At 48.0% G+C, this 13,755-nt stretch overlaps 2 protein-coding genes across 2 annotated transcripts; one reads left to right on the forward strand and one right to left on the reverse strand.

The window, feature by feature from the left end:
• Positions 1 to 2,884: 2,884 nt before the first annotated feature.
• C8Q69DRAFT_508802 (hypothetical protein) lies at positions 2,885 to 3,183 on the forward strand (the record flags this gene model as incomplete). Its single annotated transcript, XM_028633014.1, has 2 exons — positions 2,885 to 3,053; positions 3,107 to 3,183. The coding sequence occupies 2 exons, from the start codon at positions 2,885 to 2,887 to the stop codon at positions 3,181 to 3,183; spliced, it is 246 nt and encodes an 81-aa protein (XP_028483219.1).
• A 7,238-nt stretch (positions 3,184 to 10,421) lies between these two features.
• C8Q69DRAFT_487721 (alternative NADH-dehydrogenase) lies at positions 10,422 to 12,387 on the reverse strand (the record flags this gene model as incomplete). The annotated part of the gene is made up of 5 exons (XM_028632004.1): positions 10,422 to 10,495; positions 10,555 to 11,248; positions 11,308 to 11,585; positions 11,643 to 11,981; positions 12,057 to 12,387. 5 exons carry the CDS (start codon positions 12,385 to 12,387, stop codon positions 10,422 to 10,424), a joined length of 1,716 nt encoding a protein of 571 aa, XP_028483220.1.
• Positions 12,388 to 13,755: the final 1,368 nt, after the last annotated feature.

Raw genomic sequence — 13,755 nt, forward strand, 5'->3', positions numbered from 1 at the left:
CATTTCGATTGTCTCTGCTTTGTCTTGAAAAGAGTCAAAGACCGGTTGATGTCAGAGCCACCGGTGGATGCAGGCTATTACAAGGGCAGGTCAGCAGCCCTAGGGCGCGTCTGGGGGGGCGTCCGCCCTCCTGAGAGGCTAGCGGAGGACCCGTATTGAAAAACCAATAATAACACTCATAAGACGGGTTTAGCGTCGCGTTGCAACCATCGCCGCTCGAATCTACTACTAGATACTACTACTAAGTTAACTGTTTGGTTTTTTTTTTTTTTTTTCCTTTTTGTCCCATGCTAAAAGGGCGCCGGGAAGGCGGGGAGGCGAAGGGAGGGGGTTTGTGCGTGTGGTGGATGATCACCAGGGCGGAAGGGAAAGGAATGGAATTATGGGTACGGAGCAAGCATGGAATGATCGGGGATTGAGGATTATGGATTATGGATTATGGATCTTTGGGTGTCGTATCGTATTATTAGTTTAGTTATGGGGGAGGAGGGATGGATGGATGGATGGGTATGGGTATGAGATGGGTATGGGATGGGTAAACTAGACTTGTTTCTGTTACTTCTGTACTGTTCTTGCTTCCTCTGCCAGGGGACGGAACGCACCCGGATAGGTCAAGCGGCCAGCAGGAGACGGGATGAGCATCTCTGGGATACGAGACGGAGTCGACGACTTGCGTATGTAAGGACGAACCTTCAACACGCCGCACCCGGGAAAAGGAGGAGACGAGAGAAGCAAGCAAAAGCCAGCAAGCCAGCAAGAGCCAGAGCAAAGCAACAAGGGCCTGGAAGCAGCAGGAATCCACCCATCTCGACCAGAAGAAGAAGACCTAAAGCCTGTCCAACTTCCTTTTGCCGCGCAACTGCCACCCGAGGCACACCGAGCACACCGAAAGGAAGAGCCTGAGTGGAGTTTGATTGGCTGTTGGCAGTTCCTGTGGGGACGCAACGAGGACATCATTGGTGCTGATGGGCGCAACCGCCTGCTTCGTCCACTCACATGCCGGTGACCGCGCTCGCCCCCCAGTCCAAGTCCCAAGAGCCCGAGAGCGCCCCGTCGCCAGTCCTGCTTCAACAGAGTACGGAGTACGGAGGAGAGTAGTAATTTAGTATGTAGTAGCAGCCATACCATGCCATCCTGTCCCATCATATTCCATGTCAATCGCCATGGCTGAGCTCTGCCAGACCAGGATGCGCGCGGCGATACCTCAGATCCATGGCATGGCGGGCATCCATGGTCCCCTCGCTACGCTGATGGGGCAGGGCGCTGGGCAGCTGATTTGTCGTGCGACCAAGAAACGAACAAAAATAAGAATAAAAAAAGAATAAAAATACCACAAGTAATGAAATAATAGTCTAGATACTACGACACTATTGCGAGAATGGGCCATCTCGCAGGATAGAGGACCGACTGGGTGCAGTAGTAGTCGGCGCTGGATCCTGGGATCCCACGCGAAAAGGGTTATATTGAATTTTGCCAAAGCGTGATGGACAAGAGACTCTTACACCATCGAGCAGCGGCGCTTCCCACTTACTGACTTACTTACTCATTCGTCCATCCATCCATTCATTCATTGATTCATCCATGCCAGGGTCGTTCGACCGTGTTTTGACTTTGTGCCAGTCGGTCTTACGGTAGGCGGTCGGACGGGGGCAACTGACTGGCTTTAGCAGGTCGTAGTCCTCTGGATCGTCCACCTCCAGCGCGTCTTGTTGCTGGCTAGCTGAGTGTCGGCCGTCCTTTGCTTCTCAGCCCCCATCTCTCTTCGCCTCGCTTTGCATCATGATCCTTCCCCCTCGATCCTCTCTTGTGTCGGAATCGAATCAGGGGGTGCCAGCGCCCTTGTCTGGTTTGTCCGTCAGAGTCGAGCCTTTTTGCCGCTGCCTCCGCCGCCCTTCGTAATCATTTCTGTTTTTTCCGCCCAGTTCCCCAGTAATGTTGGCAAGACCTATCATCGCGCGACGAATGCTACAGCCTAGAAACCGCGCGGATAGTAGCAGCATGGTACTTGGATAAACTCCGGTTGAGTGGACAACCACCACTGGACCTGACTCGCACATCGCATCACAAAACACTCTCACCGGCACGGAATACGGCGGGTCTCCCTGGAGTCTGGACAAGCAGAAAAATGCAGAAAAGAAAAAAAAAATTAGATGCTTGTGTCTGTGATCTCCCGATCACCCCGTTCGGTCATCTCCCCCGGGGGAGACGGGGGACGGGGCTTGTCGGACTCCGCGGAAGAAGACTGGCAAGTTGCCCAAAAAGTACACTCCAGCGGCCCAGATGGAAGATGCAGCATGTCGGGGATACTCGAGAACTCTATCTAGAGAGGAAAGGCAACAACGTGAAGCGGTTGAGCCAACCAGCGCGTGCGGGTCCCGGCAGGATGTGAGGGTGCAACAGGCCGTTTCTACTACTATCATCGATCCGGCCTGTTTAGCAGGTATCTAGTTGATGGTATGAACATCTTCAACGCATCATCCGTCTGCATCGAAACCGCTGTATTATTATGTATTATTCTGATAGTCCAGGAAGCGCATTCCTACTGCGCAGATCCGAACGGGAGCCGACAGGATTACCATAGGACAGGATAGGACAGTCTATGGTCACACTGGCCTTCTGATTGGGGGCCAGGGTTCCAGAATCCAGTCAGTCCCTAGACCATAGATGCCTCACGAGGTTTGCCAGCATCCAGCATCACACATCCAACAGCCAGCATGCCGTAATTAATTATGGCACTCTAGTAAACTTCGCCAGACGCCGATAGCGCTGGGCTTCGCCTGGAGCATGGCCGTTGTTACGCGGCGATCCAGGGGAAATTCTCCCGATAGAGAGATCCATCTCTTTCTGCTCTGGCTGGGCTGGCCAATGGTCAGCCACACTGGGCATGTCGCTGCTGGCGGCTGCTGGCCTCGCCACCAATCAGCCCCCAGCGTCGCTGGATCCGGTTGCGGCGCTGGGCCTCCAGCCAATCACCGTCGGTCTACCCTCACCGCGTCTCCCGTCACAAGCGTTGCTTCTCGCTGGTATTCTCGGTATTATTCTTGGTATTCTTGGTACGGCTCTTGCCCTCGCTGGATGCGTTCGTCGGGCGGCCACACTGCCACAGAGACCGGAATCACGCCTAAGAGAGCCCAGATGCCCAGAAAGGGCCGCCCGCCCCAGTACCGTACTGTAACCGCCTGACGCCCGCTTTTCTCCCCCCAAACTCCATCCATCCATCCATCCCCTCGATGGTCTTGCGGTCTTCTAGCGTCCAAGCCACCAACTACTGGATGGACGCTGCTGCCAAGGTCTAGTAGACTCTACGGAACATCCTTCAAATAATAACTTTTTGCCTTCGTCGCTGATGGAGACCGAGAATCCTCCCTCTCCAACCGTGGTCTGAGTGGCCGATCGGCTCTGGCGTGACGCGTTGGTGCTGAGAAAAAAAAGACACGAACGAGCAAAGCTTGCGATGAGGACGATCAAACTCAAGCCCAATGGATCACCAGCCATAGTCAGTTGCACCTCTCTTGGTCTTGGTCATGCATTTCCCGGGCAGCCACCACGGCTGAGACGAGAGGATACCTAATCAATGATTCCTACTCCCTACAGAGAACATGAATAATAGATCGCCCATCTGCAGGACTCGACTATCCCACTGTTCCGGGCGGCGATTCATCTCCGGATCTCTGGTGTCCGTTCCGTCGCCTTGTCTGGCTTGTCCAGAATGTCATCACACACTAATGATCCGGCTGACCAGCTCCAGTGCATACCGGTCATGGATCGACTTGGGCTGGCGCGCCTGGTCTTGCTGAACAGGGCTCCTTGCTTACCACCGAAAATTCATCAACAATAATAATAATATCAATCCTGCAGTGCAATAATACCAGTAAGACGTTGAGACACTGGCCATGATGCATCACACCACTACCTACTACTAACGGGGACTGGTGGCACAGAAGGCCCCCGTATCAACCGGGAACAGGTCCCTCACGGGCCTACTAAGTGCAGTATAGATCACTATCGAGTAATATTAAATCTCTGCACTGATAGGCATGAAAGTTATCTGCGGGCGAACAAAAAGCCATCCGGAACCGCAGCCGGATCACTTCATTTTTCCTTTCCAAGTCAGCATACTGTCATCCTTGCTCACCGAGCCTGAAATTGCACGCGGGACGCAGATTCTCGAAACCGTCGTCGGTACTCAGACAGGATCATCACGGAAACTACCACGTACGCATCTACTCCGTACACATTATTGTCAAACAAGGGTCCGAGGCGAACCATGCGTCACAGATGGGGGCACACGGACTTCAAGGATGACTTTGCGATAATAATCCCTGGATGACCGTGGGAATGTGAATTGCATGGTCTGGAGTATGATCAAGGACCACAGGCGCTATAATTAATTATTCTTTGACACCTAAGCCAGCAACGCCTAGCTTCTAAGATCGCTAGCTTCTTTTTCTGCTAACGGACTTGCATTAAGGATTGAAAGCGCCTAACTTGAATTCGAAACTACCTGCAGACGAGCTCCGTCCAAGCACGCGGCGTCATTAAGATCGGTTGGCCGGTACGATGGCTATGTAACTACCACCAGAGCCGGCACGCACTCTAGTTGAACAAGAGGCCCCCAGTAATAATAATCCCGCGAGCAGGTCGGGTGTCAAGTTAACGGCACAGATCAGGGATAATAATACACTGTGATATGCGTCTTCGTCGACAGTTGCAGTGCCACTTCACAGGAATCCAGCTGCGACGCTTTGATAAGCCCTCCAAAAATTCCATGGCGGATGGTCTCGCCCACTCTCGCGATATGGTATGGAGAATAATAATGCAGTTCCCTTTTTAGCGGCACCAGGTTAGGTTCTCTAGTGTGGTCGACTCCAGCTGGGCAAGCTTCTGGAACCCACGGCAAAGGAAGTCTCCAGGAGTTTTGGTCTTCGTTGAACTTCCAAGCGACGGGGAAATAACGAATCCGGCAAAGGACGGACCCTTCACGGAGTCTCTTAAAAACTTCGCTGGGTCTGAAACGCCCCGCTTGGCGTTGCACCAATTCTCCAGCCCTCCTTCATCATCTCTGGCGTGTCTGCTAAAGTTGAATACATACATACTAAATAATAATATTAATGATATTTTTCTTACTACCTAGGCATCAACTGCCGATATCAGAAGCCATTTCGAGCGAGTGCCATGGTTGTCATCATCTTGTCGAGATCTTCATCTCCCCTGCTTTGCTTTACTTTGCCAGTCGCCGCGGACAGGACTCGGAGTCTATCTAGATATGGTAATGAGACAACGAATCATCTGGCAATGAACTACTAGTTACTCATTACGGAACTCCGCAATCAGAGTACGTAGTAGTACAGATCTCTCATCCATCGTTGATTGATTCCTGATACCTTTTATCCGTTGTCCTCCGTGGAGAAACCCACGCGTCAGCTGCGGTCATGAAACTATGCACACCATGAATTAGTTAATTAGCCCGTACAATTCCCGCTAGCTGTCGCGGTCATATTATTGCCTCGAGCGAATAGATAATAATCATGATGACCCGTTACTTTGGTTCCATCAAAGTCCTCTCTGTATCGAATCTAACGAACGGCTAAGTTAGTTGTTATGTAAGCCGCACAGTTCCCCAGCATCTGTGCACCAAATGCGTCGATTGTTCTCGTTCCTTATCAGCCGAAGATTATCCTAAACAACTTTTAGTTTTGTGGAGAACTAGCCCGTTAAGTTAACTGCAGTGGGATGAATCATGAACACAGCCTTTTTTCCTTTTCCTTTTCTTTTCTACATCGCCACGTCCCATCTTACCTATCCGTCTGGATCCTCCCGACGATCCGAGTGACGAGGCATGAGACATGTATGGTAGTTTAGGTAGTTTAGTTAGAGAGTATGGCGTCAATGTTGGTATGGTATGGTATGGTATGGTAGATTCACGAGAAAACCCAGCACAAGTTCACCCGCTCCAGAAGTCCCTTGGGTCTATCTAGTTAGTTAGGTGGTGAGGTGATCTGACTAAATGGCGGACGCGTTGATGCCAGGCGACCAATACAGTCAGTGTTACACTCGATCGTGACCGTTTCGAATACTGCAAGGTATAGCGGCCAAAATAATAATAATTATCGGAGACCATTGAATATCGGGTGTTAATATTATTATTAGCCTACGATATCCGTGATATAACTACGACATAAGCCAATATCCGAGATATTTTATTCTTATTACAACCTAAGCCCAAATACTAGTTAGTAGCAATACCTAGTCTCGGCCAAAGACTTCAACTCGACTTCACTACTGGTCTCCACTGAAGAAAGAGGGAGGAATCAGTGGCTTGCCAAAGACCGGGCCCGTTATTATTACTTTCCCATCACACTAAATATCAACGCATTGCGTCGCCTGTCTCAAAACCTCCCGCCAGATCTTTCGATATCATTCCGCCGATTCAACTAACTAACTAATGAACATCGACGAGCGTGAACGCCAGCTAACTACGGTAACTACGTGGCGTCGAATCGGCTGAGGGATGTCCCCGGGACTAGGTAGGTAGGTCATTTGGAAACGAATCTGAGTAGACTAGGTCGCGTTACCCGATAATCTCACAAGTAGGTATGGAGCGCTCTTACGAGCTCAACCCGAACAGCAAGAGACGGTCAAAAATGCCAACATCAGCCGCGGCAGTAAAGTGGAACTAATTTATCAAGGGATGGATGGTCGCAAACAAAACACTGCCAGCCAGCTTCCTTTTTTACCGGTCTCAGCTTCTCCTTTCCTTGCAACTAGTCTGCCATGGCCCATGGGGCAATCGTAAAGCTCAACCTTCCAGTCCACTTAACCACCCTTGTTCCAGCCGTGTATGGGAATTCCCCCACTAGATGATAGATACGATACTCCGGTACAGTAGATGATTGATAAACGAGAGCAGGCGGTCAAACTGTAATAATAGTAGAGTACCTATGTATTAATATTACTGTAACTATCTACTTGCTTCTCTTTCCGTCCGCGGTCGATTGTTTGACTTTGGGCCATTTTTGCAACCTTGTACGGAGTATTCGAACGCACGCGGTCAACTCTGATCTCAAACCCCATGTATCGAACTTTTTTTTTTTTAGCTCAGAATACAACTTACCTACTGGAAGAGCAAGTCGATATGCACTGGTAAGGTAATTTCCATTTTTCAATATATCCATTTTTGGCTTAGCGCCAGATTCACCATAGTTAACACGATAATTGATATGAATATCATTTTTGCCCTTCACGTTGGGGAGAATATCTCGTCCTTTTTTTTCCTCCTAATTACTTTTCCTCAGCGGCAAAGCCAAAGCGTTTGACCAGACTAGACCAGACAAAGTCTCAATCTCATACTTCATACTCTACGTAAACCCCGCTAACTTAGTCGAGCCTCTATTGCGAGAAAGGAAAGCGAATGCGTGGCCTAAGTTCTACGATGTTGTATCCAGAGCGTTACTTTAGGATTTGCATATATTTCTTCTTGTATTCGGTCACTATCTTTTATTTTTGAGGGTAGTACTCGTTATGCTGCAGAAATAAGACATTGCGAGGGAGAGAGACGGAGAGGGAACTAATATATCAAGTTCAGAGGACAAGACAGAATACTATAGACAGATCTTGTTACCGTTGAATATTCAGTCTTGTTTTATCCTTTACTTGCTTATCGTTTTTGTTTCTATTTACGTTAAGATGATTTTCGTTTATTTATGATGCTAGTTAACAGACGGGGGTTAGATTATGTATCCTTTCTTATTACTCGGATATATATCTATCTTCAAGACCGTTGAGATATAATAAATCCCTAATCTGAAAGCACGGTAGTAGCTAGTTAGCCCTCTTAGATCTAGAGAGAGAGAGAGAGAGAGGGAGGGAGAGAGATATACATACCCTGCTGCAGTGTTGCGGTTTTTTAACCCCGCGATATACTATATCCTCGAGCAATGTATACCGTATACATACATACATCGAATATAACATAGTCCTGTTTACACCGGATAGATAGTTCTGACTAAGGAACTAACTACTTCTCGCAGTTCACCGCTCACTCTATAGATAGACCTGTTTAGCATAGCGTACGAATACGATTATCGTTCTAGGGAGCAAAGCACTTACTTACTGCCTGTGGCAATTGTTATAGTCTAGTCTCTTTTATTTTTATTCGTCTCTCTGTGAGATACTGAGATTATTCAATGATTACTATTAAGACAATAACTCACTTTACTCCGTATATAGTATCGTGTATCTCAACTAAGTTATATGGAATACTAAATAGCATAAAACTATAGTCTAGTTTTAACTACTCGAAATATAGTTCTAGAGGAGATCTTTAATCCCCATTTATCTCCTGTAGTTATACGCAGAAATTTAATCTCGCGGAAGCGTACTACCGGACTAAGAGCTTGATTGCTTAACGAACTCAAGGATACCGAAATCTATCAACTATCTATATAAGCCGACGGACTCTATCTCGAATTACTACCGCCCAGAGCACTGCCTCTAGTACTATTCCTTCGCATTTCTTAATTCCAGCGTATCTAGTTTAATCCTAGTATAGCTTCTGTCGGTGCACAAAGCAAACGCCAGGTAATCTGTTAATTATCCGTTTGTAGCAGGCCCTAAATATAGGGATAGAACCTACTATATTAACTAGGATCTAGATTCTTTCATATGCTATATATAAATATAGGATTAAATCCCCCTCTTAAATCTAGAAGCAAGCAAATAATTCAAGTTATTCAGGTTAAAACCTTTCTTTAGTGCTATACAATGTTTGACAGGCTTTATGTTATTTATTCTATAGTTACTACTCTTAATATATATAGGGTAGTAATAGCATTTTGCAGCTCGCATCTATCAAAGCCGTAAGCGCTAACGCAATAAAGAATCTAGATTTTAGTAGTCTAATAGGTTCTATTCTAGATTTAGAACCTGCTGCAAAGGATGTATTTTGTGCTAAGAGAATCTCACATTAATCCACTACTGCAACAGCTTAACATAAGCCCCTGCTAATTAATACACATAAGAAAGAAGTATTAGCGCTCACGGCTTCTATAAAGGCGAGCTAACTATAAACTGGGCAATGGCTACAACAGGAAGCCACATAGCTATATCAATTAATATAACATCAAAGTAAACACGCTGGGACGATGGAATGTGTAAAACTATATTCTAGCTTAGCTTCAGACGGCAGGAATGTCAGGATAAAGTAAGTCCGTAGGTATAAATAGCTAATGGGTTTTGGTATTTTCTATTTCTCTAGGTAAGTATGATTTTATTGCTGTGTTGAATGCTTATCTAGGGTCTTTATTTCTGTGGTTTTAGATTTCCACGGGAAGATATATATATAGTTAGAGATAGTCTACAAAGAATACCAGACAGAAAGAAATCGCTTTAGACAACCCATTCATCAGTATTCGAATACTTTCGCGTTTCGAGTCTCGAACCAACTCGTCCGTCTCTATTAAAAACATGTTCATATTTATCTCGAGCGCAAAGAGTTATATCACATTAACAATATCATCCATTTGCAGCAGGTTCTTAACATCTTAATCCCAGGATAAGATAAAACCTACTACGTAAATCCCTCAGATGTGAATTCTTCATTTTAGTTATATGCTATAGAGATAAATATCGGATTTACCTCCCCTAGTTAACTACTAGATCTGAGTTAAGCAAGCACGTAGCTAGTACCTTCAGGATCTGACACTGCTATCTATATATCTATGTAGATGCTGCGATCCCAGGAGTCCCAAGTCCAAATTGGACTATAAGGTCCGTACTACTACTGCATCTGTCAAAGTTCTGACTGACGTCTTGATAGTTCTCGCCATGACCAGGACAAGGTCCGTATTACATTCTGGTTCGACCCATACTCAGGCATTATACTATACTTGTCATTTAGTCAGATTAGCTCTCATACACGAGAATAAATCTACATAAAGAGACAGAAGAACGTGGAATCGTCAGCTTACAGAACTCGAAACAAAGAAAAATTATAATCGGTACAGAATGCTCAGCGGTAGGTACACCCCAAAATAACAGAGACCATGCAGAAAGGGAAAAAAAAGGAGAAATGCAGGATGAAAGGCAAAGGATAGTGGTAGAACAGCATCCCGAGTCTATCTATTTCGTACAGTGTAGATCAATTCTTTGTTCGTTTTCTTTTCTTTCTTTCTTTTTGATTGATTCCGGCATCTGCAGAAGATGGGTAGTCTGAGTGCCAGGGTCTACTTTTTTCTCTTCTGTATATCCAAGCAAACAGCCCATCTTCCCAAAGATTCATGCCAAGGATTCGGTTATGAAGACAAGGCCACTATGAGTAGCCGCAGCGGGAATGTAAAGATGGAGAGACATGGCGTGACGGAGATGTAGGTAATAGGAGGTTTCGGGAGAGAGGTTCAGGGGAGGACATGAAAATCAACAAATCACTCTCTGGAGACATCACGGCCGAAGAGCTTGGCCTTGGTCCAGTCGAGAGCGACGAGCACACGGTTCCGAGCTGGAGAGAAACAAATTAGCTTCGTTCTTTTTCTTCAAGAGTACTAAAATTGAACTTACTGCTAAAGCACATGCTCAGATAAGCACTGCGCCAGAAGAGGTAGGTCATGGTTCCGCCACTAGCGATGTTGCCGCTCAGCCAGCTGATATCCGCAACGGCACGCTCCTTTCCAATGTACGCCAGGGATCCCTGGTGGGAGTACTGGAACGGACCGATCTGTTTGGTCCTCCGCAGCTGTCTCTGGCGCTCCTTGATCAAGTCGAAGATACGGTTGCGGTCCTCCTCGGTCTTGGCTTGGGCCTGCTCCGCGGAGAGGACCTTGAGCTCGTTCTCAACGGCCTCCGTCTTGGCCATGGTGTTGAACAGACGGGCCAGGAAAGCACCCTCCTGACTGGCCACCTGGGCGGTGGGGGCGTAGTTGGTCACGGCGCAGTCACCAACCGCCCAGATGTTCTCGGTTCCGTTGACGACCAGGTACTCGTTGACAGCCAGACCGCGACGGGAGTTCTTCTGGGCGGGGATCTGGTTCATCAGGTCGCGCACGACACTGCGGACGGCGTTACCGGTGGCCCAGACGAGCAGACCGTAAGGGATCTTCTCGAGCACCTTGCTGCCATCGGGGTTGGTGACCTCAGCCTCAATGAACTTGTCCGTGACGTTCTTGACCATGGTCTTGGTGCGGATGGTGATCGATTCTTCCTTGAAGGTCGACTCAGTGTAGTCGATCAGCTGCTTGGAGAACATGGGAAGAACCTGTAACAACCCGTCAGCAGCCGATTGAAGGGATGTGCGAATCCAATTGGATAACCTACGTTCGGGAGAGCCTCGACCAGGGTGACGTGGAAGTTGTCCTTGATCTCGGGAACCCACTTCTTCAGGTCCTCCTCGAAGAAGTCCTGGATCTCACCGGCGAACTCGACACCGGTGGGACCACCGCCAACCACGACCATGTGCAGCAGACGCTTGACCTCTTCATCGGTCTGGTCCTTGAAGATAGCCGTCTCGACGCAGTCCATAACGCGCTTGCGGATCTTCTGGGCGTCACCGACCTCCTTCAGGAAGCACGAGTGCTCCTTCACACCGGGGATGCCTGGAAGATGCGGTTAACCAACAACAGCTTCTCTCACTTGAACAGCGCAGTACGTACCGAAAGTAGCATTCTCCGCACCGACTCCGACGACGAGCATGTCAAAGGGCACTTCGGTGTGGGACACATCGCCCTTGACTTCTGAGTCGTCGCTGATGTAGACGACGCGCTTCTCAGCGTCAATCTTGGTAGCCTCTGCTTCATAGTACTTGACTCGGCCGTTCTTCTGACGGAGGATGTTCCGGATAGGCTCCATGATCGAGCGGTGCTCGATCAGACCCGTCGTACAAGAGGGCAGCAGGGGAGTGAACAGGAAGAAGTTACGGGGCGAGATGACGATGACATTGTAGTTTTCCGTGTCGAGTTTCTTCAACAGCGAGACGGCACCCCATCCCGTTCCTGCGCGACCGTGGTGTTAGCTCTCTGTGCGCGCGCCTCCGCGAGAAGAAGCAGAAAGGGATACGAGTAGCATACCGAGAATAACCAGAGTCTTCTTGCTGGGATCGGGTTCGATCTGCTCAGCCGGGTGACGGAGCTCGTAGATGCTGTAAGCGACCGTGCCCGTCAGACCCAGACCCGTAAGCAGGGTCAACCGCCAGGCCCATCGCAGGAATCTGAAGCGTCTGCGAGGCTTGGGGGCTTCTGGGATGGCAGCATCCGCGTAAGTCCTGCGGAAGGACGACTGGAGAGGAGATCGCGAGAGCACGCTGGTCCTCAATGGCTGGGTGGTTCTGGTCAGCAGCTGCGACCGCATTGTGAGCGACCTGCGCGACAATGACGCCAGCTGCATTGACGGAGACACCATCTTGAGACGAGCACCGAACAAGACAGCTTCTCTGACCACTGGTCGCACGAAGGCGAAGGGAAGAGGGGAGAGTTTGGCAAACAACGGGGGTGTTGGTTGGATTGGGGGGGAATGAAACGATAATAATGAAGCTGTACAGAAAAGCGTTAAAAAAGAAGACGTCCAGCCCTCTGGGATCCAACTGCTTTGGGCAAGCCGGTGTGCTCCATTTTCGGGGTCGAACTTTTCTCGGTCGGAAGCGAAGCCGATGCGGAATTGATTATTTGATTGTTTGATTATCTCGACTAACTACTTAGACTGAACTAACTAACTAATTCTTTTCATGCCGTCCGTTGCCCGGGAGCTCCCGTGAGGGGGAAGTCTTGATTCATTAATTAACTAAATTATTTGTACCGCGTGAGGGGAACCTTCTTGTGTCGTGAGGAGTTAACTAACTCTTTATCATCTATCATCTATCTAATCCATCTATAATAATATTCTCAGGTTCTCCCTTTCCTCCTCCTTCTTCCACTCCAACTAAATACCATATAATTATTCCTTCCTTACTACTTATTATTCCTCATACCGTATCTCCCCGAGGACAACTCACGACACAACTAACCAACTAACACCCCGAACACTTTTCGTCCCGATCTGTATCCTCCCGGTCCCTCCCGCCCGATGAAGCCGTGGCTATAGTACAGATGAGGAGAACCCAGGAGAAGGAGAGAAAGAAAAAAGGGGGGGCCCTCATCGCTGAGGAGAAAAGCTAGCTTGCCTTTTTCCAGCTGAACGGTGGAAATCTGGGGTATTATCCAGACAGGCCCACTTGATGTTCCCAATTCTTTTTTTTTTCTTTTCTTTCCTCGAGACAGCTTGGTTTTAAGGTTGGATCTCGGCTTTTTTTGTTTTGATGTGTTAGTAAGTATCAGAGATGGGAAGCCGTTGTCTTCCGGTTGATATATTATATAGATATCTATATTCAAGACAAGATGATACTTAAGTACAGATCAACAAGAGAAAACAAAAAAAGCCCAATGATTCCACAAGGCCCTGTCAATGGGACGTAGTTCCAAACATCCATCCGTGGCGGTTTAATAAATTAATTAATAAAACAAACCCCCATTTCGTCAATGATTAACAAGCGACCTGATTCAAACTGCGTATATCATAATAATTACTCCAAGTACTCCATACGGATACACATCTCTACCAATTCGCCACGTTTTGTATCTATCTAGTATCTACTCCTGGAATCTCCACCCCTTCGCCGCGGGACCTCCCGGAGATCAGTCCTGTAGCTTTTGGAGATCTACCATAGCTACTACTAACTGGTTGCTCGATGTGTCGGAGTGTCCTGTTGTCTGGTCCTGGAATCGGTAAATCTCC

The sequence above is a fragment of the Paecilomyces variotii genome, assembly GCF_004022145.1.
Source record: "Paecilomyces variotii strain CBS 101075 chromosome Unknown C8Q69scaffold_9, whole genome shotgun sequence".
NCBI classification, from domain to species: Eukaryota; Fungi; Ascomycota; class Eurotiomycetes; order Eurotiales; family Thermoascaceae; genus Paecilomyces; species Paecilomyces variotii.